Genomic DNA, 27,246 nt, shown 5'->3' with positions numbered 1-27,246 from the left:
TTGGTAAATAGTTAGAAATCCTGTGTAATACTGTTGTCCATGAATCTCATTCTATTTGTTCTGTGCGCTCTCTCTCTCTCTCTCTCTCTCTCTCTCTCTCTCTCTCTCTCTCTGCCATTGTGGAATTGTGTATAGACAACTTTGTATTTAAAAAAAAATTGTTCTGTGTATTTGTAAATATGTTTTATCTAGCTTGTATTTGTAAAAGTTTTTAAACTCTTAGTCCTTATTTGCAATACATTTTCAATAACTTACTATAACTCACTCTGCATATATTATTTAGAAAGTTATTTTAATTTTGGCAAACTGTTAATTTCATATATCATATTTTTATGGATTCGACATTAAAACAAGTTTTTTTTTTTTTAAATCACATTTTATCCAAGGTGGGATTCGAACCGATGTTTCTACGTTAGGTTCATCCGACCTGCCTTCCGGATTTTCCTCGCCTTCTATTGGCTAGTCAGCGCTCTACACCTACGTGCGACTGGCCCTCCCTGGTTAAAGGAGGATTCTGGTCTCTAAATGGAGGCGTGGGTTAGAATCCCACTTCCCATTTTATTCCCTATAAAAACCCCATGTGTGAATATTAAATAAATGAAGTTAGGATTTTAAAATGTATTTTGTACGTATGCAGTAAATTAAAGATGAAGACACTCAACACTGGAAAAGTTTAAATGAGAGGAGAACTTATTTATGTGTGTGGCAGGCTAAGTGATTTGGCTATCCTATTGGCTCTGCTTGGGATATGGTTTTGGCAGACCAATAGGATGAGAGCTACCCGATTAATTAAGGACCCCTATTTTGGCAAGCAGATAGGTGTCTTGGTGAATCCGAGTCCCTCGCGTCCCTGGCATTTCTGGTTCCCACTTCCGTTCAGGTACATTCAGGCTTTGTTATGGCATAATGAGGTGAACACCTCAAGGCTAATTTGTTAGAGTGGCACTGGTGGCACGTGCATTGAGGCGAATTGGCGCCGGAGATCACGTGATGTGATCGCAACATTTAGTCGGTGGCTGAATGATATGTGTATGTATGTCGATCCATGGTACCTGTGAGTACAGTGCATCCGGAAAATATTCACAGCGCTTAAATTAATTATTTTCCTCAAAATTCTACAAACAATACCCCATAATGACAACATGAAAGAAGTTTGTTTGAAATCTTTGCAAATTTATTAAAAATAAAAAAACAAAAAAAAGCACATTTACATAAGTATCATGTACTATGGAGTTATTTGAAATTTATCACGTTATTTTTATTTAATAATTTATTATTTCAACACAGTAGGTCGTTATTTTCACTTAAAATATTTCAATTAATAACTTGGAATTTCAAACTATATTAATATCCGAGATATTATCTTATTATTTTTTTTCACATTATTTTGATGTAACTGATAAGGTGAGTCGAAATAATAATAGAACACTTTGTTACGCTACCGCCGGCAGAGGGCGCGCGTGCACGAGACTCTTGTATATGGACACGCGCGGTTCGTTTGTTTTGATTCTCCCTGTGTGCAAGCGTTGGTTGATTTACTCCAGGTGTCGGTGATTTAGTTTAATTATGTTGGTTATTTAAACCCCTTGTGTTGCGGTGCACATCGCGCAGTATTGGATCTCTATGTTTGAATGTAGTAGCGAATGCGTGTAGCATGCTAGCGGTCTTATTTCCATGTCCTGTTTTCGTGTAATGCCTAGACTCTAGTCCCATGTTTAATCTAGCTAGTCTAGTTCAGTATAGACCGCGTTCCCTGTGTTTTGTTTGCTTGGTTTATTAATAAAGACATTGTTTCTGCGCTTACTTCCTGTTAATCGTCTTGTGTCGTTCCACACTTCAAAATAAATTCCACAATTAAGTGTTCAGTGCTTCAGTAAAAACAGACTTTCACGAAGAACATGAATCTTTTCATCAGCAATATTTCATTAATGAATTGGAATAAAACAATATCAGCTCTAACTGATCTGATTTACTCTTACAGAGCACTGAAGGGGGAGGATCTTTACAGGAGATTTATTACAAGCAAACCATATAAATGGCAGTAATTTATCAGTAAATGTGTGTGTGAAAGTGTGTATGTGTGTGTTAGTGAGAGGTTCAGAGAACGACAGCTTTCCTCTGTTCCAGTCCAGCTGCACTCTGATCCTCTGGAACTTCTGTGTTACTGAGAGGAGAGTGTCTGGCTGTGGTGTAGAACGTGTTCCATATTTACCATCAGTATACCCCACACACCAGATTCCACTTCTGGAGAATATGTTTCCCTTCCTCTGAGCAGATTCTGTCATCACACCCACATCCCACCATGTACAGTCTCCTACTTCAACATCCCAGCAGTGTGTCCCTGAGTTAAAGACCTCAGAGCCCAGGATACACAAATAATCATCAAATCTCTCTGGATTATCAGGAAGCTCCTGTTCCTGCTCACTGAGTCTCACACTGGTCAGATCATCAGATACAATGAGGTTAGGATGAGCAGTGTTGGGGTCCAGCGTTACAGGTGCTGAAAACACACACACACACACACACACGATGGAGCTAAACTAACTTAAACATTACTTTAGCATGGAACTAGCTAACATTAGCCTAAACCAAAGAAATGATAACTGTAATTACAATATTAATGAATAAACATATATAACCGGGTGTATTTAAATTACAAATGTAAACAATCTTTATAAGAATTGTAAATCTAAAACTTTTGTAAGCCGCTGCAATGATCCATTTTTACACTCGCGCTTCAACCACTGAATAGTCTGACGCATCAGAAGCCTTTCAAAATAAAAGTTCCCTTACATCAGTTCAAAAGGTGACCAAATATGTGTGTTGTAATAATAATAATAATAATAATAATAATAATAATAATAATAATAATAATAATTCCAAAACAAATACAAAAATACAACATCACTATAAAAACCACTTTAGTGTTACTAACAAAAGCACAGAGAGAGAAAGAGAAAGACAGAGATTCTTACTGTATTGGACAGCATCCTGAATCTTCTCCCAGACTCTGAACTTCAGGTTGTCCAGATGTTTTGCCACATGGATCAGTGGTCCTGAAAGCTCCTCTGGATGCTGCAGTGTGCACTGAGCTCTGCAAAAACATTCAGGAGTCAGTGCTGCTGTGGGTTTGGAGTCAGAAACCCAGAGACCGAGAGAGACAGGAAGCACATCACTCACCTTCTCACTGTGGCCTTGTAGTTCTGTAAAACAACAAAGCAAATATCAGTGGATCTGATTGACATTTTTACACCACTGAAATGTGACGTTTCTGATGATGGAAAGAAGTTTTACTTTCTCACAGTATAAATACTGACTAAATGATCCTCACTTGTAAGAACGAGACGTCTTCAGCTCTCATCTCCTCTTCTACGCCTCTGATTGTGTCTGAAAGAGATGATATGTCTCTGCTCAGCTTCTCAATCTTCTCCTTCATCATCTGACTCTTCTGCTCCTCTTCCTCTCTCAGTGCAGCTATCCTGGCTGCCTCTTCATCTCGTAGAAGCTGGTGAAGCTTCTCAAACTCCTCCTTAATCTGCCGCTCTGTGTGTTGGGCCTGAATCTGCAGTGAAGAGGAAATCAAATGAAATAGAACTGATTATGCAGTGATGCAAAATATCATTCTAATATCAAAACCATCTTATTGATTCTAACCTTTATATGTTCTGCAGTCTGACTCCAGTTCAGTTTACAGTCTTTAAAGATCTTCAGTTTGTCCTGTAGGGGCTTCAGAGCAGTTTTCAGCTCCTCCTGAAACAAATCAACACACTGCATGGAGACTCTGTGTTTAGTAATAGCTGTATTCTCTCTTACAAGCACTCATTAGAGCTTTTCAAATGCACCAAGTACAGAAGAAGCAATGAAAAGTGTAGACTTATAGGATGTGGGTTTATTGGTGTACACTGCTTTAGTCTAACATGGAAGATCTGCTCCTGTTTATACAGGAGACACTTCAGATGCTGAAAATCTGAAGATGATGGAATAGCAGACTCACATTTGTTATTATGTTACTAAATTTATCACAAGGCAATTATGATTTATTATTTAATTATTACACTGTGTTTATATTGAACCTGTAGATATTGATATGTAGAATAAACTCTTTTTTACATGTACCTTTTACAGGAACATTTTATTTACCTTACAGTCTGTTAATGCCTCATCAATGGGAGAGAATTTATGGTTGGTGTGTATTTTTGAATCCCGACACACCACACACACCGGCTGTTGATCATCCAGACAGAAGAGTTTGAGTTTCTCACTGTGCAGACTGCAGACTGTTTCAGACGCTGATGAAGATCTCTGACTTCTCTCCTGTAAGAAAGTCTCACACAGGTTCTTTAAGGCCAAACATGTGGGAGGTTCTCCCATAGACGACTTCCTCCTACAAACAGGACATTCTCTGGATCCTTTGGTCTCCCAGAACTTCTGCAAACACACTTTACACACACTGTGACTGCAGCGCAGGAGAACAGGATCCATGAAGATTTCACAGCACACAGGACAAGAGAAATCCTCCTCTGAAAACTTAGAAGCCATTTTATTCTGCTGCTGTTGTTGTTCTCTCCAGTCCGAATGTCCAGATTCACTTTCACTTTGATCAAAAGTAATCACACCCTGATTTCAGGTTTGTTTAAAGTTAATATACGACTTTGCAGGTCCAGTTAGTAATCACTTCCTTTCACAGAGCTGAAAATGAGACTCAGAATTCTCCATAAACCGAGAATAAAACTAAACTCACCAGAGCAGAACACTGCAAAAGGACTGCAGTCCTCTCGGACTCTGCACTTCCTTAATGGGAGGAGTTTTAGAGAGACAGGATATGACCTGTTCTACTCATCACTGACAGCAGAAACAGCAGATAAAGATCACTTCTGTTTAAATTCTGACTACGAGTTCATTAACAGCACTTGTCTTCTGGACTGAGAATAAAAATTTATCGGGCCCCATTCTTCAAAACAGGACATGTGAATTGTTGCCTCCCCCTACATCTTTTATGCCTTTGTGTAACAAAAATAATAATTAAAATAACTTTAATGTAGTGTAACACAATATGAGTTATTTTTAAGTATATGAAACCCATCTCTGTTTGAATGTGAAAAAAATTCTAATCTTAAACTTAAGTGAAATACAAGAGCTTTACAATGTTCACTGAAAGGCAAGACAAATTTATTTCTATAGCACATTTTCAACAACATGGTAATTCAAAGTGCTTTACATAAAACATAAATGCATCACAAAGCAACATTTAAAAAGAAAAGACATTAAAAAGAGTTCATAGAAAATATATAAAAATAAATAAAAAAGTAATAAAAATAAAAACAAAAAAATTAACAACAGATTAAAACGGTTACAGTGCAGCATAAATATGAATTAAAATACCTTGATTTAATTAAAAGCAGCAGCAAAAAGAAAAGCCTTCAGTCTTGATTTAATAGAACTGAGAAAAAAAAAAAAATAAAAAAAGTAATAAAAATAGAAATAAAAACAAAAAATTAAAAACAGATTAAAACAGGTTAAAACAGATTAAAAAGGTTACAGTGCAGCATAAGATATGAATTAAAATACCTTGATGATTTAATTAAAAGCAGCAGCAATAAGAAAAGCCTTCAGTCTTGATTTAATAGAACTGAGAGTTTTGGCAGATCTGCAGTTTTCTGGGAGTTTGTTCCAGATATGTGGAGCATAAAAACTAAATGCTGCTTCTCCACGTTTAGTTTTGACTCTGGGAACAGAAAGCAGACCTGTTCCAGACGACCTCAGAGGTCTGGATGGTTCATAATGTACCAGTAGATCAGAAATATATATTGGACCCAAACCATTCAGTGCTTTATAAACCAACAGCAGTATTTTAAAATCAATTCTTTGACAGACAGGAAGCCAGTGCAACGACCTCAGGACTGGAGTTATATGATCTACCTTTTTAGTCTTCGTGAGGACCCGAGCAGCAGCATGTGCTGACCTCTAATCGCTTCTTCTTAGCTCCAAAAACAATAACTTCAGTTTTCTCTTTGTTTAATTGGAGAAAATTTTGGCACATCCAATCATTAATTTGTTCAATGCAGTTCCTCAGAGCCTGTATGGGATCATATTTCCCTGGCGAAATGGTTATGTAAATCTGTGTGTCATCTGCATAACTGTGCTAACAGATTTTGTTGTATCTCATAATCTGAGCCAGTGGAAGCATGTAGACATTAAACAAGAGAGGCCCCAAAATGGAGCCTTGGGGAACTCCGCAGGTCATTTTTGTAATGTCAGATGTGTACTTGCCTATAGACACGAAGTAGTCCCTGTGTCTTAAGTAAGATTCAAACCAGTTTAGTACAGTGCCAGAAAGTCCCACCCAATTTTTTAGTCGGTCTAGTAATATATTGTGGTCGACCGTGTCGAATGCAGCACTGAGATCCAATAATACTAAGACTAAAATTCTGCCGTTGTCTATGTTTAAATGGATGTTATTGAAGACTTTAACAAGAGCAGTCTCAGTGCTGTGATTAGGTTGGAAGAATGACTGGAAGACATCAAAACAGTTGTTTAGTGCCAAGTAATTGTTCAGCTTTTGAAAAAAAATCATTTTACTTAAGAACGGGAGGTTTGATATGGGTCTATAATTACTCATTAGTGACGTGTCTAGATTATTCTTTTTTAAGAGTGGCTTGATGACAGCAGTTTTCAGGGCCTGTGGGAAGAAACCTGAGAGAAGAGATTTGTTGACAATTTCTAATAGTTCTGAGGCCATGCAATTAGAAACCTTTTTGAAAAAGGCTGTTGGCAGAATATCAAGGCAGCAGGAGGAGGATTTCAGGTGTTGCATAATGTCCCCCAAGTTTTCATGAGTGATAGGATGAAATTGTGTCATGCTAATTGAGTTGTTTATAGATGGACACAGAGGCAGTGAAAATCCTGTACCTGACATGGAAACACTGATTGCTTGTCTATTTTTTTTTTATTTTGTCAGTAAAGAAAGAGGCAAAGTCATTACAGGCCCTGGTGGATAAAAAGTCAGAGGCTACTGACACAGGAGGGTTGGTTCGCCTGTCAATAGTAGCAAACAAGGTGCGTGCATAATCATTGTTTTTGGAGATGATGTTAGAGAAGAAGAACCGCCTTGCATTTCTCAGTTCTAAATTATACATGCAAAGTGTCTCTTTATAGAGGTCATAGTGAATCTGGAGATTTGTTTTTTGCCACCTGCGTTCAGCTTTCCGACACTCTCTCTTTCCGGTTCTTACCAGAGTGGAATTTCTCCATGGAGATCTTTTCTTACCAGAGACCACCTTCACCTTAATGGGTGCAATGGTGTCGATAACATTTGTAATTTTAGAATTGAAATTATCTACAAGCTCATTTACTGAGACCCATGAGAGGGCGGGTGTGGAAGGGAAAACCTGAACAAATATTTCACTGGTGTTCTCAGTGATTTGTCGTTTTTTGATTACCTCTGTTTGACCTTTAGTATGCACGGAGATGGCGCTCTCAAAGAAAACACAGGAGTGATCAGAGAGAGCAACATCAGTTACCACAACCTTTGAGATGTTCAGACCATTGGAGATGATTAAATCCAGAGTGTTCCCCTTATTGTGCGTGGGCTCAGTCACATGCTGAGTCAGTCCATAGTTATCAAGAACACCACACAGTTCTTTAGTCTCTCTGTCCTGGGGGTTATCAACATGGATGTTAAAATCACCAACAATAACTACACAGTCAAAGTCAATACAAATTATAGCCTTTAGCTCAGCAAAGTCATCAAAAAAGGCTGCACAGTATTTAGGTGGCCTGTAAACATTTAGAAATATAGATTGAGAAGAGGAATTCAACTGAAGATCCACATATTAAAAAGAATCAAAATTTCCATAAGACATGTTACATTGTAGAGAGTCATTAAACAAAATTGCAACTCCACCTCCTTTCTTGTGTATCCTATTTTCACTTAAAAAACTGAAGTTTGGTGGGGAAGACTCAATAAGAACAGCTGCACTGGTATCTTGGTTTCAGTTAAAAACATGAAATTAAGATTGTGCTTGATTATAAAATCATTCATTAAAAATGTTTTTCCTGCCAGAGATCTAATATTTAATAAGGTTAAATTTAGTGTGTTAAAAACTGTCCCATCTGTCCCATTTTTTGCATCAGGCTGTGGCTGACGAGGAATTAATGCTAAATTTGCAGAATCTGCAAAGCGTTTTCTCTTTCTCAGCAGATTCACTGTTCCATTTCTCTTACCTATCAACACAGGAATTGAAAAAGCTACTGGCACACTGGGCCCTGGCTTGTACTTGTAGCCAGGGCCCAGCATATATCAGTTGGAGCCTGCTGTATTGGAGTGTGACAAATGTCAAAACTGGCTGAAGACTAAATGTCAATGGTGGAGGTGGACAGTGAGGGCCGTTTAGGGGAAAGAAAATGGGAATAGGGCGGGGGGTAAGTTTAGTCCCAGCAGTACCCAGCTCTTTCATGTAGTCAGTGAACTCCAGGAGGGGGTAGGAGGGAGAGAGAGGGTGTCTGAAGATAGGGGTGACTTAAATGGGGTTCGGGGAGGTGAAGAAGGTAAATCCTCAATGGTGGTTGTTAATGAGGGGTGTGGAGACTCTTCCTCTTGGCCCTGATCTGTCCCATGGTCAGAACTTTCTTCAGGTGGGGGGTGAGGTGGCTCTCCTTCAACATTCCTGGTGCATTGTGTTGTGTATTCCTCTTGTCTCTTGTCCTTGATAGAGGGAACAGACGAGTGGCACAAGAAGTAGGATAGGTTGGAGCTAAACAGTTTTATGCCTGACCTGTAAAAAGACGTCTGCGTTCCCAGAAAAGGTAAAAATTGTTAATAAAATGCACTGAATGGACGCTACATGCATCTGAGAGCCATGTGTTCAGTATTCAGTGTTCAGTGCCACCAATCTGCTGAATCTATTACTTCCTCCCGAACGGGTGGTACTGGGCCACTAAGAAACACCTTAACCTTCAGAGAGCTCACTGTGTTCAACAGATCACAAAAGTCCTTTTTTAATACTTCAGACTGTTGCTTCACAATGTCATTTGTCCCTATGTGCAGAATGATGCTTTTTACAGTTGGGTGTACAGTCACGGTATGCAAGATTCTTTTTGCCAGGTCAGAGACCATATCCTTCGAGAAGCAGAGTATTTTGGTTTTCTTATCCCACATGTTTCTTACATCATTTACAGAAAAGTCACCCACAATCAGAGTTTGAGGCCCAGCCGTTAGCTTTCCCTGTCCCTGTAAAACACAGACTGATTAAAATCCTGAATGGAAACGGCTACTTTTATTTGAACATAAATGTATTTCAGAGTTAGCTTATCCAAGTTACGTACACTTCTCATAAAAGGTCACGTCAAAACATGATTCCCCTGCTGGAGGTGGAGAGGAGACTGCAGCTGGAGGGGGAGTGGGGTATAACAGGTGTAGCGGGAGGGGGGTCTGCAGCTGGAGGGGGAGTGGGTTCTAACAGCTGGATATGAGTGGGGTCTGCAGCTGGAGGGGGAGAGCGGTCTAACAGCTAGAGGGGGGAGTGGGGTCTGCAGCTGGAGGGAGAGTGGGGTCTGCAGCTGGAGGGGGAGAGAGGTCTGCAACCACTGCACAGTTACGAGGTGCCCTGTATACGCCAGTTAATTACTACTATCATAAATATTGGCACCCAAGCCCCTGTCCTAGCCAGCTCCATGTGTGATTAATTACATTTCTGACAGTATTTTGTGACATCACTCTGGGTGTACTGTTGTCCTAATTGCGTTTGTTTATGCGCTTTATAACCATAGGCAGATCTGCAGTACTGCAAACAATCGTGGCATTGCCTAATTTTGACAATGTATTTATGACAATCAGGTGCATTACCAAACCTATGGTCTCTACGGCTAGTCAATCTGTGACAGTAGTCGTACACGTATGGTGTATCTATGAACGCTTTCAGATTCTTAATCATGAAATAATGGTCGTTGTGCAGATACAAGAACACGGTCTTGTTATGAGGCACGTAATTGGACGTATACCGTTCCAACATACCAGTACACGTTCTATGGAACACCACTATTTTAATGTATAACGAACGTTCAAACTGTGTGATGTCATTAAACCCTATCTTTTGCTGTACTGAATACTCTGCAGTGTTCTGCAGAGACTCGGCTATCGGTTCTAGATCAGTACACGACGTTTGTGGGTGTAGAAAATGGGCCAGAAAGATTGCAAAACACAGATTATTAGATATATTGTTGGGACAAAACTGATTAATTCTGTTTCTGGCAATCACTTCGTTATGGGCTAGATCTTATGGGATGTATCTTTTGATAAGCCCCACCGTGTTTACCACGAGCTATAGACACATTTACATCCAAACCGTCATCAACCCGCACATTAGAATTGCTTTGCATAATGTTCTCCATATGATTTGTGAACACGCACATTGTAATTGTTGTCAGGTGACAAGACAGCATTAACATCAGAGGGTAGACTAGGGCCTCTGTGTTATGTTGATTAAATCACCGGCCAGCAGTCTGGAAAACGACACTATTTCATCCATAATATCATGCAGAAATATAGTGTACGCAGCCAGGTCTGGAGCGTTATCACACGCATATTTATACGACGCCATATCTCCAAACTATTAAATCTGAGTCTCTGTACCACCGTATAACCACCAACAGACCCACCCTCTCTTACAATAGAATCAATAGTGGATGCGGATAACCCAAAATTTGGCTCCGAAGGATTAAACGCATGATACGATTCGCTGTCTGAACCCATCCCCTCTTGTTGTGAATTTGAAGCATGGTCTAATGACGAAGTTGGAATTGATTCTGCTTGATCGTCTGCCATTGATCTCGCCATGTTTAATAATTCCAACAACGTATCAGTGGTAGACTCAGATCTATTCAGATCCTCCACTGTCCGAATTAAATACTGTAATGTTTCTGTGTTCCCGCATTGTTCAAAGAAACATAAACCGTCATCGTCACATTTTCTAGATTTAATTACTGCTCCCTGTCATATATCAAGGAGGTAACTCTGGACTTCAGTTCCCATCAGCCACTACACTGTACTACAACATGTCACATGACCACCTGCACCTGAATCACGTTTCTGGTAACGAGCAAACTTATATATAGCCATTGTTTGCACTGCTTCTCCGTCTTGTCCCCAGAGGGCGAGTGCGGGAGGACTGTGACCGGGCAGGAGATGGCAGAAGGAAGTGACGAATCAGGAAGTGACGAATCAGGAAGTGAGATGGGGTTTGAAGAAGATGGCGGGAGAGATAGGAGTGTATGGAACGTAGTAAGATCAAGAAAACGGGAAAAAAAAGGAAAAGAGAATGTCTAACACAGAGGAAACAGATAGCGAGCAAAGTGTTAGCTTAGGAAAAAAACAGGAAGAGGAACACAAAGTAATCATAAAATTATCTCAAGAAGGGACAACGTTTGGTGAGTGGAGTCCGGTTCAGCTAACAAAATCGATAGACAAACTACTGGGTGAGGTCAAAAGTGCTAAAATATTGAGAATTGGATCTCTACTGATTATTTGTAGAAATAAAGCCCAGCAAGGGAAAGCCATGCAACTGAATAAAATAGATGGTAAGAGAGTTCACTGTTCGTTGATTGGATATAAAAAATGGGTTCGAGGAGTCATCTCAGGGATACCTACAGGTGTTACAGAGGAACAAATAAAAGACAATATCTCAGGGGCAAAAGTACTAGAAGCAAAACGTCTTAAAACAACTACAAATGGGGAGAAATGCGACAGCTTGGCTGTGATGATTAAGATTGACGACTCTAGACTGCCAAGTAAGGTGTACATAGGATATATGAGCTATGAGGTCAGGCAATATATTCATCCACCAATGAGATGCTTTAAATGCCAAAAATATGGCCATGTAGCAGCAGTATGTAAGGGCAAACAGAGATGTGGCAGGTGTGCAGGTGAACATGAGTACGGGAAGTGTGGAGAAGGAGTAAAGCTCGAATGCTGCAACTGTGGAGGAGAGCACAGCTCAGCGTACCGTGGCTGTGAAGCCAGCAAGAAGGCAGTGGAGATGCAACGAGTGAAGACATCGCAAGGAATAACGTATGCGGAAGCAGTAAAGAAAGTGTCTGGTGAAAGGAAGGACTATAAACCAGAAAATAAAGATAGACCTTGCGGGGGCTGTGAAAAGATCGCAGTAAGGAAAGATATGCTAATTATGAGCAAGAAAGAATTTGTGTTGTTTATGGTTGAGGTTATAAATTGTTCAGCACAGACCAAGAGAAAGACTGAAAAGATCAAAATAATAATAAAATCAGCTGATAAATACCTTGGTATTAAAGGACTCAGCAGTGAAGGAGTGGAAGAAATGTTAACTGCAGGAATCTCTAATTCTCAGTCATGGGCTGGTGGCTCTTCATGATCCTAGTTATATTGCAGTGGAATGCCAGGAGTCTTATAGCTAATGGACAAGAATTCAAAAAGTTTGTGACTGATCTGTTAGATAAACCTCATGTAATATGTGTGCAAGAGACGTGGTTAAAACCACAGTTAGACTTTGTGATTTATGGATATACTACAATCAGAAACGATAGGGAAACGGGTAAAGGTGGAGGGGTAGCAACTTTTGTAAGAAATGATGTGAAATATAATGTCACGAATCGTGACGGAGCAGAGATAGGACGGATGCAAGTGCAGGACGAACAGTTGTTTATTAGAAAGAGAGACAGGCAGACAAATCCAAAACGTGATCCAAAACGTAATCCACAAACATGCAAGAGGTCAGGCGATTGGCAAACAGGCATACACGGGGCAAGGCAGGAATCTAGGTCGATAAACAAAACAAGAAACGAACTATGACGAGGGACTGGAAGCGGATAATCCAGCGCGAACTAACTCTAAACATGGCCCGTAACTATGACTATGATACGCGCTAAACCAACTCCAACATTTAATCTTCCACCTTGTGTGCTGGGAGGCGCGCGGTATATATGCGGACATAATCAGCGTCTAAACTGCTAGCAGCTGAGAGCAATACAGACCCACGTGAAATCCCAGCCAATGACAGAACAGGGAGGAGACATGACAGAAACATAAACAAAACACAAGTGTCCAGATGTCACTACGGTCAACAACGGAAAAGCAGGTGCTCGCGCATTCGCGCTTAGAGCACGCTGCTTCAAGGGGGAAATCGTGACATATAACCTAGTCAATAAAGGGAAAGAACGTGAATCTGTGGTAGTCAGAATATGGACAGGAAAAGACAGTATAATGATAGTCAACTTTTATAATCCCTGTAATAGACTGAGCACTTATACACTAAATGCAGTATGTGGGGTGACACAAGGGAAAACAGTATGGTGTGGGGATTTTAATGCACACAGCACGATATGGGGGAGTAAGAACACAGATATAAATGGGTCAGTAATAGAGGAATTTATAGATGATAAAAACCTGGTATGTGTTAATGACGGGAAGGGCACACGGTGTAGTAATTCACATAACACAGAAAGTGCTATTGATCTGACGATAATGTCAACTGCAATGGCAGGAATCAGCTTATGGGAGGTTTTAGACCAGTCGACAGTAGGTAGTGATCACTATCCAATAATAACCAGGATAGGAGTAGAGATACACCAGGATAGCGAAGTGAAAACACCAAGGTGGAGGTTAGATAAAGCTGATTGGCAGATGTTCCAAATGCTAAGTGAAATAAAATGTGTGGAATTAGTGAATAAGGATATTAGCGATGTAGAAGAAATGAACAGGAAAGTGACTAGGGCAATTATACAAACAGCTGAAGAAACAATTCCTAAAAAGACAAGAAGTGAACAAAGAAAGAACGTGCCATGGTGGAATGAGAGCTGTACTATAGTAATTAAAAAGAGAAATAAAGCTTTTAGGCAACTCAAAGCTCACCATACACTGGTAACTTTGATCAACTATAAAAGGTCACAAGCAGTAGTTAGGAAAACAATTAGATCAGCCAAACGTGGGTATTGGAGACAATTCTGCAATAAAATTGGAAGAGAAACCCATCAGACATATGGAGAACAATTAGGAAAATGAGCGGATTAAGAAACAGTGTCGAAATACCAGTGTTGAGTAGCAATAATATAAATGCGATCAGCAATGCAGAAAAAGCAGAACTCTTGGTAAAATCTTTTGTGAAGATCCCCAGTACTGAAAACCTATCCTCAACAGCTAAGCAGTGCAGAGATCAGACACTTGCCCAAAACCCAGGGATAGTGGAAAGAAGGACTACATCAGGGGGAGAGTTGGACTTGCCATTTACTCTATTTGAATTAAAAAGGGCCACATCAAATGCACGGCAAACGACACCAGGGAAAGATGGTATATGCTATAGCATGTTAGATCACATGAGAGACACCACACTTGATATAGTATTAAGACTGTTCAATATGGTATGGAATACAGGAAAAATCCCACTAACATGGAAACAGGCAGTTATAGTTCCAATACTCAAACCTGGCAAAGACCCGTCAGATCCAGCAAGCTACAGACCCATAGCATTAACGTCACAGCTAGGCAAAACTATGGAGAGGATGGTAACAGATAGACTAGATCACTATATAGAAAGTAAAGGGCTTCTTTCACCATATCAGTCAGGATTTCATAAAGGGTGGGGGACAATGGATTCTATATTATGCCTAGAGTCAGAAATTAGGAAAGCTCAAACTAAAAAAAAAGTGTAATTGCTGTATTTTTTGATGTTGAAAAAGCGTATGATATGCTTTGGAAGGATGGACTTCTATTTAAACTTGACAAATTAGGAATAAATGGTAAGATGTATAATTGGGTATTAGACTTCCTGAACAGAAGAGCAATAGAAGTTAGAGTAGGTGCAGAGTACTCAAATAGGTATGCAGTGGAAAATGGTACCCCACAAGGCAGTGTATGTAGCCCAATACTGTTTAATATTATGATTAATGACATATTTCATCAGGTCGGAGGATATATATCAAAGTCACTTTATACGTATGATGGGGCACTCTGGGTTAGGGGTCGGAATATAGAATATTTAAGAAAGAAAATGCAACATGCAGTAGGGAAAGTAGAACAGTGGGCAAATGAATGGGGATTTAAACTATCAATTTCAAAATCACAAGGTATATGTTTCTCTAAACATCATAAAACAGTACCACTTAAATTATATGGGCTAGATCTTGAACAGGTCAAGGCTGTGAGATTTTTAGGAATGTTTTTTGATGAGTAGCTCACCTGGGGTCTGCATATTGATACAATTAAAAACAAATGTAAAAAGATTAGTAATGTTCTGAGATGTCTGTCAGGGCGAGACTGGGGAGCAAGTAGGGCATCGCTCATAAATATATATCACGCTCTTATGAGGGCCGCCTTTGATTATGGCTGCCTAGCATATATGTCGGCATCACAATCAAATCTTAAAAAGCTCGATGTGGAACAGGCGCAAGCACTCCGGATATGTACTAGAACATTTAGATCATCACCAGTGACTGCATTACAGGTGGAGACAGGAGAGATGCCGTTGTGTATCAAGAGGGTTAAGATCATGCTGGCATATTGGGTAAATCTACAAGGGCATAGCAGGGTGCACCCCACGAAAGCCGTCTTACAAGAATGCTCAGAGTTTTATAGGACTAACTTTAATTGCTTTGGATGGTTAGGAAATGCAAAGGCACAAAATGCAGGTCTCAGTCAGCTACAAGTAAGCCCCATTGTGGCGATACCAACTGTACCACCCTGGAGATTCATAAAACCATCTGTAGATACAAGATTACAACAAATATTAAAAGAGAATTCGAAAATAGCACCACAAGAGACAATAATTCAAAACTATATGGACCAATATCAGGATAAATTACTCATATATACAGATAGGTCAAAACAGCCTGAGACTGGCTGCACTGGTGCAGCTTTATTCATTCCTCTGTATGAAGTAGCAGTCAAAAAAAGGGTGACCGATTATTCATCAGTGTACACTGTAGAATTGTTAGGAGTCCTATTGGCACTGCAGTGGTTGGAAAAAAATCATCAGAGCCAAGATGTCGCTAGAGCTTCTGACAGTCTATCACCACTATCAAGCATACAGTCTTGGAAAACATCATGCAGACAAGACATTGTCTACCAAATACTTTATCTGCTTCTCATACTTCATGCTAAGGGGCTGAGTGTTTCCTTCTTCTGGGTTCCTGCACATGTAGGGATAGAAGGAAATGAAATTGTGGATGTACTGGCAAAAAGATCTATAAAACATGAAACAATTGATATACAAGTACCATTAAGTAGAGCAGAGATCAAAACCATTATAAAGGGACACACGCTTAAAATACGGCAGGAACACTGGGACACAGCTGACACCGGACGACACTTATATACCATACAAAAACAAGTAGGAATGAGTGTGAGGCAGGGCAGAAACCTAAAGGAAGAGATGACAGTTATGCGTCTTAGAATAGGTCATGCTGGCTTAAATCTAGCATTAAACAGAATAGGAAAACACCCCACTGGACTCTGCACACACTGCAGTACACAAGAGACAGTGAAACACATTCTGTTAGACTACAAAAGGTATGAGGAGGAAAGAACTGAGCTAGAGATGCAGATTGGAAAACAAAACATGACACTAGAGAACTTGCTGGGGAAAACATCTGGGGAAATGCACTGCCCCCTAATAAACTATTTAAAAAACACTGGTATAAGTGAGAGAATTTAGTAATCTATAGTACGAATAACTAGTATATAGCTATTTATCTCTTTATTTTATTTTATGTATGCAGTATTGTTTTGGTAATATTATTATTAGTGTTTTTTTTTCTATTTAATTTTATTATTTATTTATTTATTTATTTATTTATTTATTTATGTATTTATTTATTTAAATTTTTTTCCCTGCCAAGCTACTGCCCATACTCCAGTCCAGTAGGTGGCGGTAATGCACCTTTAGTGTTTTGCCAACTGCCATTAAAAACAAAAAGAAGAAGATCCCCGGGCAGACCATTGCCATTGTGTTGTGTGTATAGAGGCAAGTGCTTTTCGCCTGTGTGACTATTTCGCCTGTGTATGACCTTATGCCTGTTTTGATTTTGTTTATGCTGTGCCCCATTACGAGTTGTGTGATATATATGTATATATATGTGTGTGTGTGTACATGTATGTATGTGTGTGTGTGTGTGTGTGTGTGTGTGTACATGTATGTATGTGTGTGTGTGTGTGTGTGTGTGTGTACATGTATGTATGTGTGTGTGTGTGTGTGTGTGTGTGTGTGTGTGTGTGTGTGTGTGTGTATAGTATTTTGTTAACTAACACACTGATAGTCACCTTTGTAAATAGCGCACGGTTAGGAGTGGTTAGTAGGAAGTCGGTGCCATTTGTGTTAGTAGGAAGTCGGTGCCAGTTGATCTTTTCTCCTGTTTTTGGGTTAGCTAGGGAGTGAGGGAAGATGGTGTATTTTTGTTTTCTTTCCTTGTAGCTTAGTTAGTTTCTTGGTAAGTTAGAGGGTATTTTTTGTTTATTATTTTGGCCTGGCTGGATTCTGAAGAACCACTGTGTATAAACGAGAATAAAATCAACACACACACACTCTTGGTCTCGCCAACCCTTTTCTTTATTATTATTATTATTATTTTTTTTTTTTTGTATGTTGCAGCCCGACCTAGTCGGTTGTAACACGCGATTCTTTATTGTAATTGGTGTATTTTATTGGAAATCCACCCCTGACAACAGTCGTCAATGCAGTCATTGACTGAAGACGTCAGGTGATACCGTCCCACTGAAGCAGTCAGGGAAAATTAATAAAAGTGCTTGAAGTGGGATTGAAGTGTACTCAGTGCTTACTGGTATGTACCGGTTCTACTCTCTTCTGAAATTCTTCCACAAACTGTAGATTACATTTACATTACATTTATTCATTTAACAGACGCTTTTATCCAAAGCGACTTACAAATGAGGAAATACAAGCAAAAACCTGTAGATGTAGTTTTTCACAGACTGGTGAACCTCTTCTCACCTTTACTTTTTACTAACACTTACTCATCCAGCCTTTTGTTGCCCCGTCCCAACATTTGTGAGATGAGTTGTAGCCATTAAATTCAAAATTACCTTTTGTTTAAACATTTGATATGTTCTATTGTGAATAACTTATAGGTTTCTGAGATTTGCAAATCACTGCATTCTGTTTCCATTTTACACAGCATTCCAACTTTTTTGGAATTGGGGTTGTATATACATATAACCAAAATGTGTATATAGTGTGTATATTTATGTATATATAATATTATAAAGAATTACTACAATCTATTTAGATGATGATGATTATGATGATTTATAAGCTATTGCATGAAAATGGTTCTTGCATGACATTATTCTTGGGGAGAATACCCCCCCCCCCCAAATAAATGAATGAATGAATAAATAAATAAATAAATAAATAAATAAATAAATAAGAAAGAAAGAAAGAAAGAAAGAAAGAAAGAATTAATTAATTTTCATATATAAATGTACAAAATTTGCTCCTGGTGTTTTCAAATCCTAGACATCCAATGACCAAATCCTGAAACCACTCTCTCTGGAGATCAGAAACTAACATCTTCTCACCCATTGACTAGAAAGGAGTAAAAGATTCTGTCTCCCTTTCCCTAACCACAAAAATCAAGACAGTGTTTGTAAGCGTGAGCATGTGTTTGGTTCTGCACTTGACTGTGGTTGTCACAGTTATGTAGAGTACACAGTTGATTAAGCACATATAGCTGATACAAGTATAGACTAATAAACATGAATACAAAACAATTTTCTCAGTTTGATTACAATGATAAATCAGACAGTGATCACCCTGTCTCTTAATCACACTTGATTATATTGTAATAGAAAATGTAAAAATTCAAAAATAGAAAAATGGAAAAGCAAAAATAAATAAAATAAAAAATCCATCACATCCTTTTTCAGGGGATGTGTTAGCAGTGATTGTCTTCGACCCAGATACTTTGCATATCGCAGGGGGCCACCCTTGGGGAGAAGTCAAGCTAGTACTTACACCCAGGGCATGGCTCATCAAACTTCTTCTTCGTCCTCACTTGAGGAACTGCAATCTGTTCCCTCCTGTTGAAGCCGATCAGAGATCCAATCTGGCTCACGGATGGTCTCATTCAGTTCTAGCTCAGTACTGTTTTGGAGACTAGTCAAGGGCTGAAGAGTCAATTGTGGAAATGTTGTCTTGGAAGGGACATCTGCTTGGGCCTCTTTGTCCTTCAGCAGGTGTATCAGGCTTGTCAGAGCCGCTCTCAGCAGCAGGAGCCCTTCTTTCCTCCTGCTCTGTTGGTACGACCCCTGACTGACCTTCTCCTTTGCCATCGCCTGAGACTGCCATTCTCCCTTATCTTCATTTAGACCCTCTCTCACGTCTTGTCTTGTTCTTTCTTCTGCAATGTCAACCACTGGATCATCCCCTTTGATCAGCTGATCCTCCTTTCTCCTAGGTCTTAATCTAGGTGCTCACTTTGTATGGCCTTTCTCTTCTGGGCTGGAACACCCCTAGGTACACCTGTTCTCCAAGACTCACTGGACAAGGAACTTCTGTCTCCTCTTTCGGTCCCCAGCTCTGGTCCTGTGAATAGATAGCTTCATACATAGCAGTTAGTTATCTCATATACGCTCTTAGTTCCATCTGCAATTACTCCAGCAGCAGTCCTTCATAAGGATCTCTCAGATATAACACAGACGTGGGTCGATCCGTAGGCATTTCGTGCAGGGTTAGTTGCATATTTCTGTTAGTCTGCATGCGATAGGTCATTAGTGCAAGAGGTAGAGCATCTACCGAAACGAATTTAGTGTCAGCACAAATTGCGTTAAGCACTTACTTTTTTCTACTATTCCCTGTGACTGAGGGTGATAAACACATCAAAATTTTAATTTATTCACAGGTACTGTAACACTGTTTTTTTTAAACAAACGCTGCGCCATTGTCAGAGCTAATCTGCTTTTTCTAAAACCTCATTGCATTCAAACAGCTCCAAACAGATGACACAATCCATGGGCATACACAGAGTCAGCATTTATGTACATATTAGCAATTCTACCCTTAACCAGTTCACACTCTGTAGTGATAGCTTTTAATTCGGCCAATTGGGCAGAGCAGGGTGCTCATAATGTTTGTGAAATTTCAGACACAAAATCTTTCAGATGGAACGTCTAAAAAGTTCAAATTTAAGCTCGAGGAAATATGAATTTCAGCTCGGCAATCGTGAGTGTTCTCAGTGACTGGCTCCACAGAATTAATTAGGCAATACAACACTACAGTTGGTATATTAGGCACACTACTAGGTTTAATAGTTACATTTTGGGTGGCACAAAGAATAACCTCATATCCTGGTCTTTGTTGAGCTGTCATGTGATACATGTGGATATGTTTAAAAATAGAAGTGACCTGGTGTGATGAGTGTAAGATCAATGTGTGAGAGAGCAATTTTCCCAGTGATCTGCACTAAGAGCAGCTCCAGCCATGGCACGCAAACGTGCTGGCAATCCTTGTGCCACCAAATCCAATGTTTTCGATAAATAAACTAATGACCTGCAAGCTCCCCATACTCCTGAGCCGGGACCCCCGCAGCGGCGCCCCCCCTTTCTCAGTCACACATAAGTTTGTTTGCCAGCCATAATGCAGGTGCAGAGCATAAGTCTATTCAATGTCAGGTTTTTCCTTAGAACACCCAGATCTCAGGAATTTGCCATGAAGGGAGCAATCAGTGATCCACTGAAGACCATACTTGATAACGTCCAGGAAGCTTAACGTTTGTTGTGTGGTATGGGGTGGAGGATGACCCCAATCTATCATGTCGGCCTTGGGAGCGTGCGAGGGAGTCTCTGACCACAGAGGAGTGGAAGCAGCAGGGGAGTCCGCAGCCCCCGAGGGAGACGCACCCAGGTGTATTACTAATCTTGGAATGTTAAGGGGAGTAACGGCCTTGAGCTCTCACATGCAGGCACACTGGAAAAAGAGCTGAGCACAGGTCAACAACAGAAAAATAATAATATCATGTGGAACGGAATAGGTTACATTAGGGACATCAGGCACTAATGGAGTTACTGGGATTACTAGTTCATTGATTTTGCAAATTTTGTGTAAAATGCCATCTTCTTCCAGCCTTAAACATCGGTTACTGGGTGTGTTGTGTAGCAGAATTTATCACAGTTATTATCATAGCTTGCTGTAATAATGCTAGAATAATTGGGCATGTCCCTTCATCCTTTTCTGAGGATGGAGGGTATTAAATAATAAATGAGCAATATAGACAAATAAATGAAGGAATAAATAAATGAGCAATATAGACAAAAAAGAAACACAAAAATTATATGTGTATGTATGTGGATCCACGGTACCTGTGAGTACAGTGCATCTGGAAAATATTCACAGCGCTTCACTTTTCCCACATTTTGTTATGTTACAGCCTTATTCCAAAATGGATTAAATTAATTATTTTCCTCAAAATTATACAAACAATACCTCATAATGACAACATGAAAGAAGTTTGTTTGAAATCTTTGCAAATTTATTAAAAATAAAAAACAAAAAAAAGCACATGTACATAAGTATTCACAGCCTTTGCTCAATACTTTGTTGAAGCACCTTTGGCACCAATTACAGCCTCAAGTCTTTTTGAGTATGATGCTAGAAGCTTGGCACACCTATTTTTGAGCAGTTTCTCCCATTCTTCTTTGCAGAACCTCTCAAGCTCAAATACAAATACAGTAAAGACACCAGTCTTCAAAGCCTCAGTTAATTTACAATGATTTAAATTCAGGAATAAAATGAACAGAGATAGAGATCTATGTTTAAACATATTTTTATGATTTAAAATTCATTCTGTGGTTTATTTGTTTCTGGAAGCCCTGAACTGAAAGTTGTGGGGAAATGTACTATGGAGTTATTTGAACTTTATCACATTATTTTTATTTAATAATTCATTATTTCAACACAGTAGGTCGTTATTTTCACTTAAAATATTTCAATGAATATCTTGGAATTTCAAGATATATTAATATCCGAGATATTATCTTATTATTTTGAGTTTTCACATTATTTTGATGTAACTGATAAGGTGAGTCGAAATAATAATAGAACACTTTGTTACGCTACCGCCGGCAGAGGGCGCTGCGGCGTCGAAGCGCAAAGACTGCTGCTGAGCGCGCGTGCACGAGACTCTTGTATATGGACATGCGCGGTTCGTTTGTTTTGATTCTCCCTGTGTGCAAGCGTTGGTTGATTTACTCCAGGTGTCGGTGATTTAGTTTAATTCTGTTGGTTATTTAAACCCCTTGTGTTGTTGTGCACTTCGCGCAGTATTAGAGCTATATGTTTGAATGTAGTAGCGAATGCGTGTAGCATGCTAGCGGTCGTATTTCCATGTCTTGTTTTCGTGTAAGGCCTAGACTCTAGTCCCATGTGTAATCTAGCTAGTCTAGTTCAGTATAGACCGCGTTCCCTGTGTTTTGTTTGCTTGGATTATTGATAAAGACGTTGCTCCTGCGCTTACTTCCTGTTAACCGTCTTGTGTCGTTACACACTTCAAAATAAATTCCACAATGAAGTGTTCAGTGCTTCAGTAAAAACAAACTTTCACAAAGAACATGAATATTTTCATCAGCAATATTTCATTAATGAATTGGAATAAAACAATATCAGCTCTAACTGATCTGATTCACTCTTACAGAGCACTGAAGTGGGAGGATCTTTACAGGAGATTTATTACAAGCAACAGTTATAAATGGCAGTAATTTATCAGTAAAACTGTGTGTGAAAGTGTGTATGTGTGTGTTAGTGAGAGGGTCAGAGAACGACAGCTTTCCTCTGTTCCAGTCCAGCTGCACCCTGATCCTCTGGAGCTTCTGTGTTACTGAGAGGAGAGTGTGTGACTGTGGTGTAGAACATGTTCCATATTTACCATCAGAATACCCCACACACCAGATTCCACTTCTGGAGAATATATATCCCTTCCTCTGAGCAGATTCTGTCATCACACCCACTAACCACCGTGTGCAGTCTCCTACTTCAACGTCCCAGCAGTGTGTTCCTGAGTTAAAGACCTCAGAGCCCAGGATACAGCAATTATAATCAAATCTCTCTGGATTATCAGGAAGCTTCTGTTTCTCATCATTGAGTCTCACACTGGTCAGATCATCAGATACAATGAGTTTAGGATGAGCAGTGTTGGGGTCCAGAGTTACAGTTGCTGAAAACACACACACACACACACACACAATGGAGCTAAGCTAACTTAAACACTGCGTTAGCATGGAAGTAGCTAACATTAGCCTAAACCAAAGAGATGATAACTGTAATTACAATATTAATGAATAAACATATATAACCGGGTGTATTTAAATTACAAATGTAAACAATCTTTATAAGAATTGTAAATCTAAAACTTTTGTAAGCCGCTGCAACGATCCACTTTTACACTCGCGCTTCAACCATTGAACAGTCTGATGCATCAGAAGCCTTTCAAAATAAAAGTTCCCTTACATTACATCAGTTCAAAAGGTATAAATAATAATAATAATAATTACAAAACAAAACAAATACAAAAATACAACATCACTATAAAAACCACTTTAGTGTTATTAGCAAAGGCACAGAAACAGAAAGAAAGAAAGAAAGGAAGATTCTTACTGTATTGGACAGCGCCCTGCATCTTCTCCCAGACTCTGAACTTCAGGTTGTCCAGATGTTTTGCCACATGGATCAGTGGTCCTGAAAGCTCCTCTGGATGCTGCAGTGTACACTGAGCTCTGCAAAAACATTCAGGAGTCAGTGCTGCTGTGGGTTTGGAGTCAGAAACACAGAGAACGAGAGAGACAGGAAGCACATCACTCACCTTTTCACTGTGGCCTTGTAGTTCTGTAAAACAACAAAGCAAATATCAGTGGATCTGATGGACATTTTTACACCACTGAAATGTGACGTTTCTGATGATGGAAAGAAGTTTTACTTTCTCACAGTATAAATACTGACTAAATGATCCTCACTTGTAAGAACGAGACGTCTTCAGCTCTCATCTCCTCTTTTACGCCTCTGATTGTGTCTGACTCTTCTGCTCCTCTTCCTCTCTCAGTGTAGCTATCCTGGCTGCCTCTTCATCTCGTAGAAGCTGGTGAAGCTTCTCAAACTCCTCCTTAATCTGCCGCTCTGTGTGTTGGGCCTGAATCTGCAGTGAAGAGGAAATCAAATGAAATAGAACTGATTATGCAGTGATGCAAAATATCATTCTAATATCAAAACCATCTTATTGATTCGAACCTTTATATGTTCTGCAGTCTGACTCCAGTTCAGTTTACAGTCTTTAAAGATCTTCAGTTTCTCCTGTAGGGGCTTCAGAGCAGTTTTCAGCTCCTCCTGAAACAAATCAACACACTGCATGGAGACTCTGTGTTTAGCAATAGCTGTATTCTCTCTTACAAGCACTCATTAGAGCTTTTCAAATGCACCAAGTACAGAAGAAACAATGAAAAGTGTAGACTTATAGGATGTGGGTTTATTGGTGTACACTGCTTTAGTCCAACATGGAAGATCTGCTCCTGTTTATACAGGAGACACTTCAAATGCTGAAAATCTGAAGATGATGGAATAGCAGACTCACATTTGTTATTATGTTACTAAATTTATCACAAGGCAATTATCATTTATTATTTAATTATTACACTGTGTTTATATTGAACCTGTAGATATTGATATGTAGAATAAACTTTTTTTTACAAGTACCTTTTACAGGAACATTTTATTTACCTTACAGTCTGTTAATGCCTCATCAATGGGGCAGAATTTATGGTTGGTGTGTATTTTTGAATCTCGACACACCACACACACCGGCTGTTGATCATCCAGACAGAAGAGTTTGAGTTTCTCACTGTGCAGACTGCAGACTGTTTCAGACGCTGATGAAGATCTCTGACTTCTCTCCTGTAGGAAAGTCTCACACAGGTTCTTTAAGGCCAGATTTATGGGAGGTTCCTCCGTAGACGACTTCCTCCTACAAACAGGACATTCTCTGGATCCTTTGGTCTCCCAGAACTTCTGCAAACACACTTTACACACACTGTGACTGCAGAGCAGAACAACAGGATCCGTGAAGATTTCACAGCACACAGGACAAGAGAAATCCTCCTCTGAAAACTTAGAAGCCATTTTATTTTGCTGCTGTTGTTGTTCTCTCCAGTCCGAATGTTCAGATTCACTTTCACTTTGATCAAAAGTAATCACACCCTGATTTCAGGTTTGTTTAAAGTTAATATACGACTTTGCAGGTCCAGTTAGTAATCACTTCCTTTCACAGAGCTGAAAATGAGACTCAGAATTCTCCATAAACCAAGAATAAAACTAAACTCACCAGAGCAGAACACTGCAAAAGGACTGCAGTCGTCTCGGACTCTGTACTTCCTTAATGGGAGGAGTTTTAGAGAGACAGGTATGACCTGTTCCACTCATCACTGACAGCAGAAACAGCAGATAAAGATCACTTCTGTTTAAATACTGACTACGAGTTCATTAACAGCACTTGTCTTCTGGACTGAGAATAAAAAGTTTGGAGGGGGAGTGGGGTCTGCAGCTGGAGGGGGAGTGGGGTCTGCAGCTGGAGGGGGAGTGGGGTCTGCAACCACTGCACAGTTACGAGGTGCCCTGTATACGCCAGTTAATTACTACTATCATAAATATTGGCACCCAAGCCCCTGTCCTAGCCAGTTCCATGTGTGATTAATTAGAGCTGTTATGTAGGCTCGGGAGGTAAAGCTAGACTTGATTCCTTTGACTTCCAAGATCTCTTGGATCTTTCTTTTCTGATTACGACAGCCAACTAAATGACACCTTTGAACAGTTCGATGCTGACCCGACAGCCCGAAATTACTCTTTCCTCATCAGTATGTCCACACGGGTCTGTCTGATTCTGCCGTTCTGCGCATGTACGGCAGAGTGGAAACATAAGCTTACCACCAGTCCTATAGGGAAGCACGGAGCGAAGCAGTTTTTGTGGTGGCAGCACTGTAGCTTTGACAAATCCATAATAATTTTCAAGACGCTCAAAATCCTTGAAAATTATTTGGGGATGTCCTATGGGGTAACATTTTTTGGCCTGGCAAGGGACTACAATCTTGTAAAAAATATATATATTTTTTTCACTAATGTCGGCTTTGTCATACAATTTGAATGCGTTATTACAACCACCAAACAGAGCATTGCGCGGTTTCAGTCTTTCAAGATGTGTGTAAGTGGACATAAAAACCATTACAGAGACATCGGTCTGTTTAGCATTTTTCCAATCACACTCCCACATTACCGGCCCCCTGGGCAGAATGTCCCAAGCAGAGCCCAGGAGGAGACCGCACGGCGTTCTTGGCAAAACAAAAAAGCAGAGCGACGTACATGGCAGAGCAGGAAAGCAGAACGATGTCCTCGGCGGAGCAGGGAAGCAGAGTGACGTTCACTGCAGAGCAGGAAAGCAGAGCGACGTTCACGGCAGAGCAGGAAAGCAGAGAGACGTCCTTGGCGGAACAGGAAAGCAGAGCGACGTCCTCGGCGGAACAGGAAAGCAGAGCGACGTCCTCGGCAGAACAGGAAAGCAGAGAGACGTCCTCGGCTGAAGAGGAAAGCAGAGCGACGTACTCCGCAGAGCCTGCAGGCTGAACTTGGCTGGTCATGTCAGCAGACTGGGACGTGAGCAGAGCTTGGTTGTCCGTGTCAACAGACACTTGGTTGTGCATGTCAGCAGACATGGACGTGAGCAGAGCTTGGTTGTCTGTTTCAGCAAACTTAAGCATGTGCAGAACTTGGTTGTCCCTGTCGGCTGACTCAGGTGTGAACATAACTTGGCTGTCCTTGTCGGCGGACTCGGGCGTGAGCAGAACTTGGCTGTCCTTGTCGGTGGACTCGGGCGTGAGCAGAACTTGGCTGTCAGTGTCGGCGGACTCGGGTGTGAGCAGAACTTGGTCGGCCGTGTCAGTGGACTCGGGTTTGAGCAGAACGTGGTCGGCCGTGTCAGTGGACTCGGGCTTGAGGTGAACGTGGTCAGCCGTGTCAGTGGACTCGGGCTTGAGGTGAACGTGGTCGGCCATGTCAGTGGACTTGGACGTGAGCAGGGCTTGGTCAGTCATGTCGGCTGACTTGGACGTGAGCAGGGCTTGGTCGGTCATGTCGGCTAACTTGGACATGAGCAGGGCTTGGTTGGTCGTGTTAGTAGACTTGGACGTGAGCAAGGCTTGGTCGGTCATGTCGGCTAACTTGGATGTGAGCAGGGCTTGGC

The 27,246-nt window shown here is 40.3% G+C and overlaps 1 protein-coding gene and 1 pseudogene across 2 annotated transcripts; both read right to left on the bottom strand.

Annotated features, from left to right (window-relative positions):
* Positions 1-1,280: 1,280 nt before the first annotated feature.
* On the bottom strand, positions 1,281-5,330 carry LOC128609260 (E3 ubiquitin-protein ligase TRIM35-like). Its single transcript, XM_053627767.1, has 6 exons — positions 4,141-5,330; positions 3,655-3,750; positions 3,332-3,562; positions 3,181-3,203; positions 2,976-3,094; positions 1,281-2,500 (listed from the first exon to the last, which is right to left on the bottom strand). The coding sequence occupies exons 1-6, from the start codon at positions 4,537-4,539 to the stop codon at positions 1,956-1,958; spliced, it is 1,413 nt and encodes a 470-aa protein (XP_053483742.1). The 5' UTR covers positions 4,540-5,330; the 3' UTR covers positions 1,281-1,955.
* Positions 5,331-21,313: 15,983 nt separating this feature from the next.
* LOC128609263 (zinc-binding protein A33-like) lies at positions 21,314-25,529 on the bottom strand (annotated as a pseudogene). Its single transcript, XR_008386196.1, has 6 exons — positions 24,738-25,529; positions 24,252-24,347; positions 23,981-24,159; positions 23,830-23,852; positions 23,625-23,743; positions 21,314-23,184 (listed from the first exon to the last, which is right to left on the bottom strand). The product of XR_008386196.1 is annotated as a zinc-binding protein A33-like (transcript).
* Between the last annotated feature and the right edge of the window lie 1,717 nt (positions 25,530-27,246).

This window comes from Ictalurus furcatus, chromosome 6 (genome assembly GCF_023375685.1).
Source record: "Ictalurus furcatus strain D&B chromosome 6, Billie_1.0, whole genome shotgun sequence".
Taxonomy (NCBI): domain Eukaryota; kingdom Metazoa; phylum Chordata; class Actinopteri; order Siluriformes; family Ictaluridae; genus Ictalurus; species Ictalurus furcatus.
The sequence above is the reverse complement of the archived record's forward strand: the minus strand, read 5'-3'. Positions and strand labels throughout refer to the sequence as shown.

Excerpts from the sequence above, each read along its gene's own strand:
- LOC128609260 (XM_053627767.1), bottom strand. The coding sequence starts at position 4,539 with ATGGCTTCTAAGTTTTCAGAGGAGGATTTCTCTTGTCCTGTGTGCTGT. Across the intron at positions 3,751-4,140 it reads AGGCATTAACAGACTGTAAG|GAGGAGCTGAAAACTGCTCT; the intron begins GTAAATAAAATG and ends GATTTGTTTCAG. Across the intron at positions 3,563-3,654 it reads AGACTGCAGAACATATAAAG|ATTCAGGCCCAACACACAGA; the intron begins GTTAGAATCAAT and ends TCTTCACTGCAG.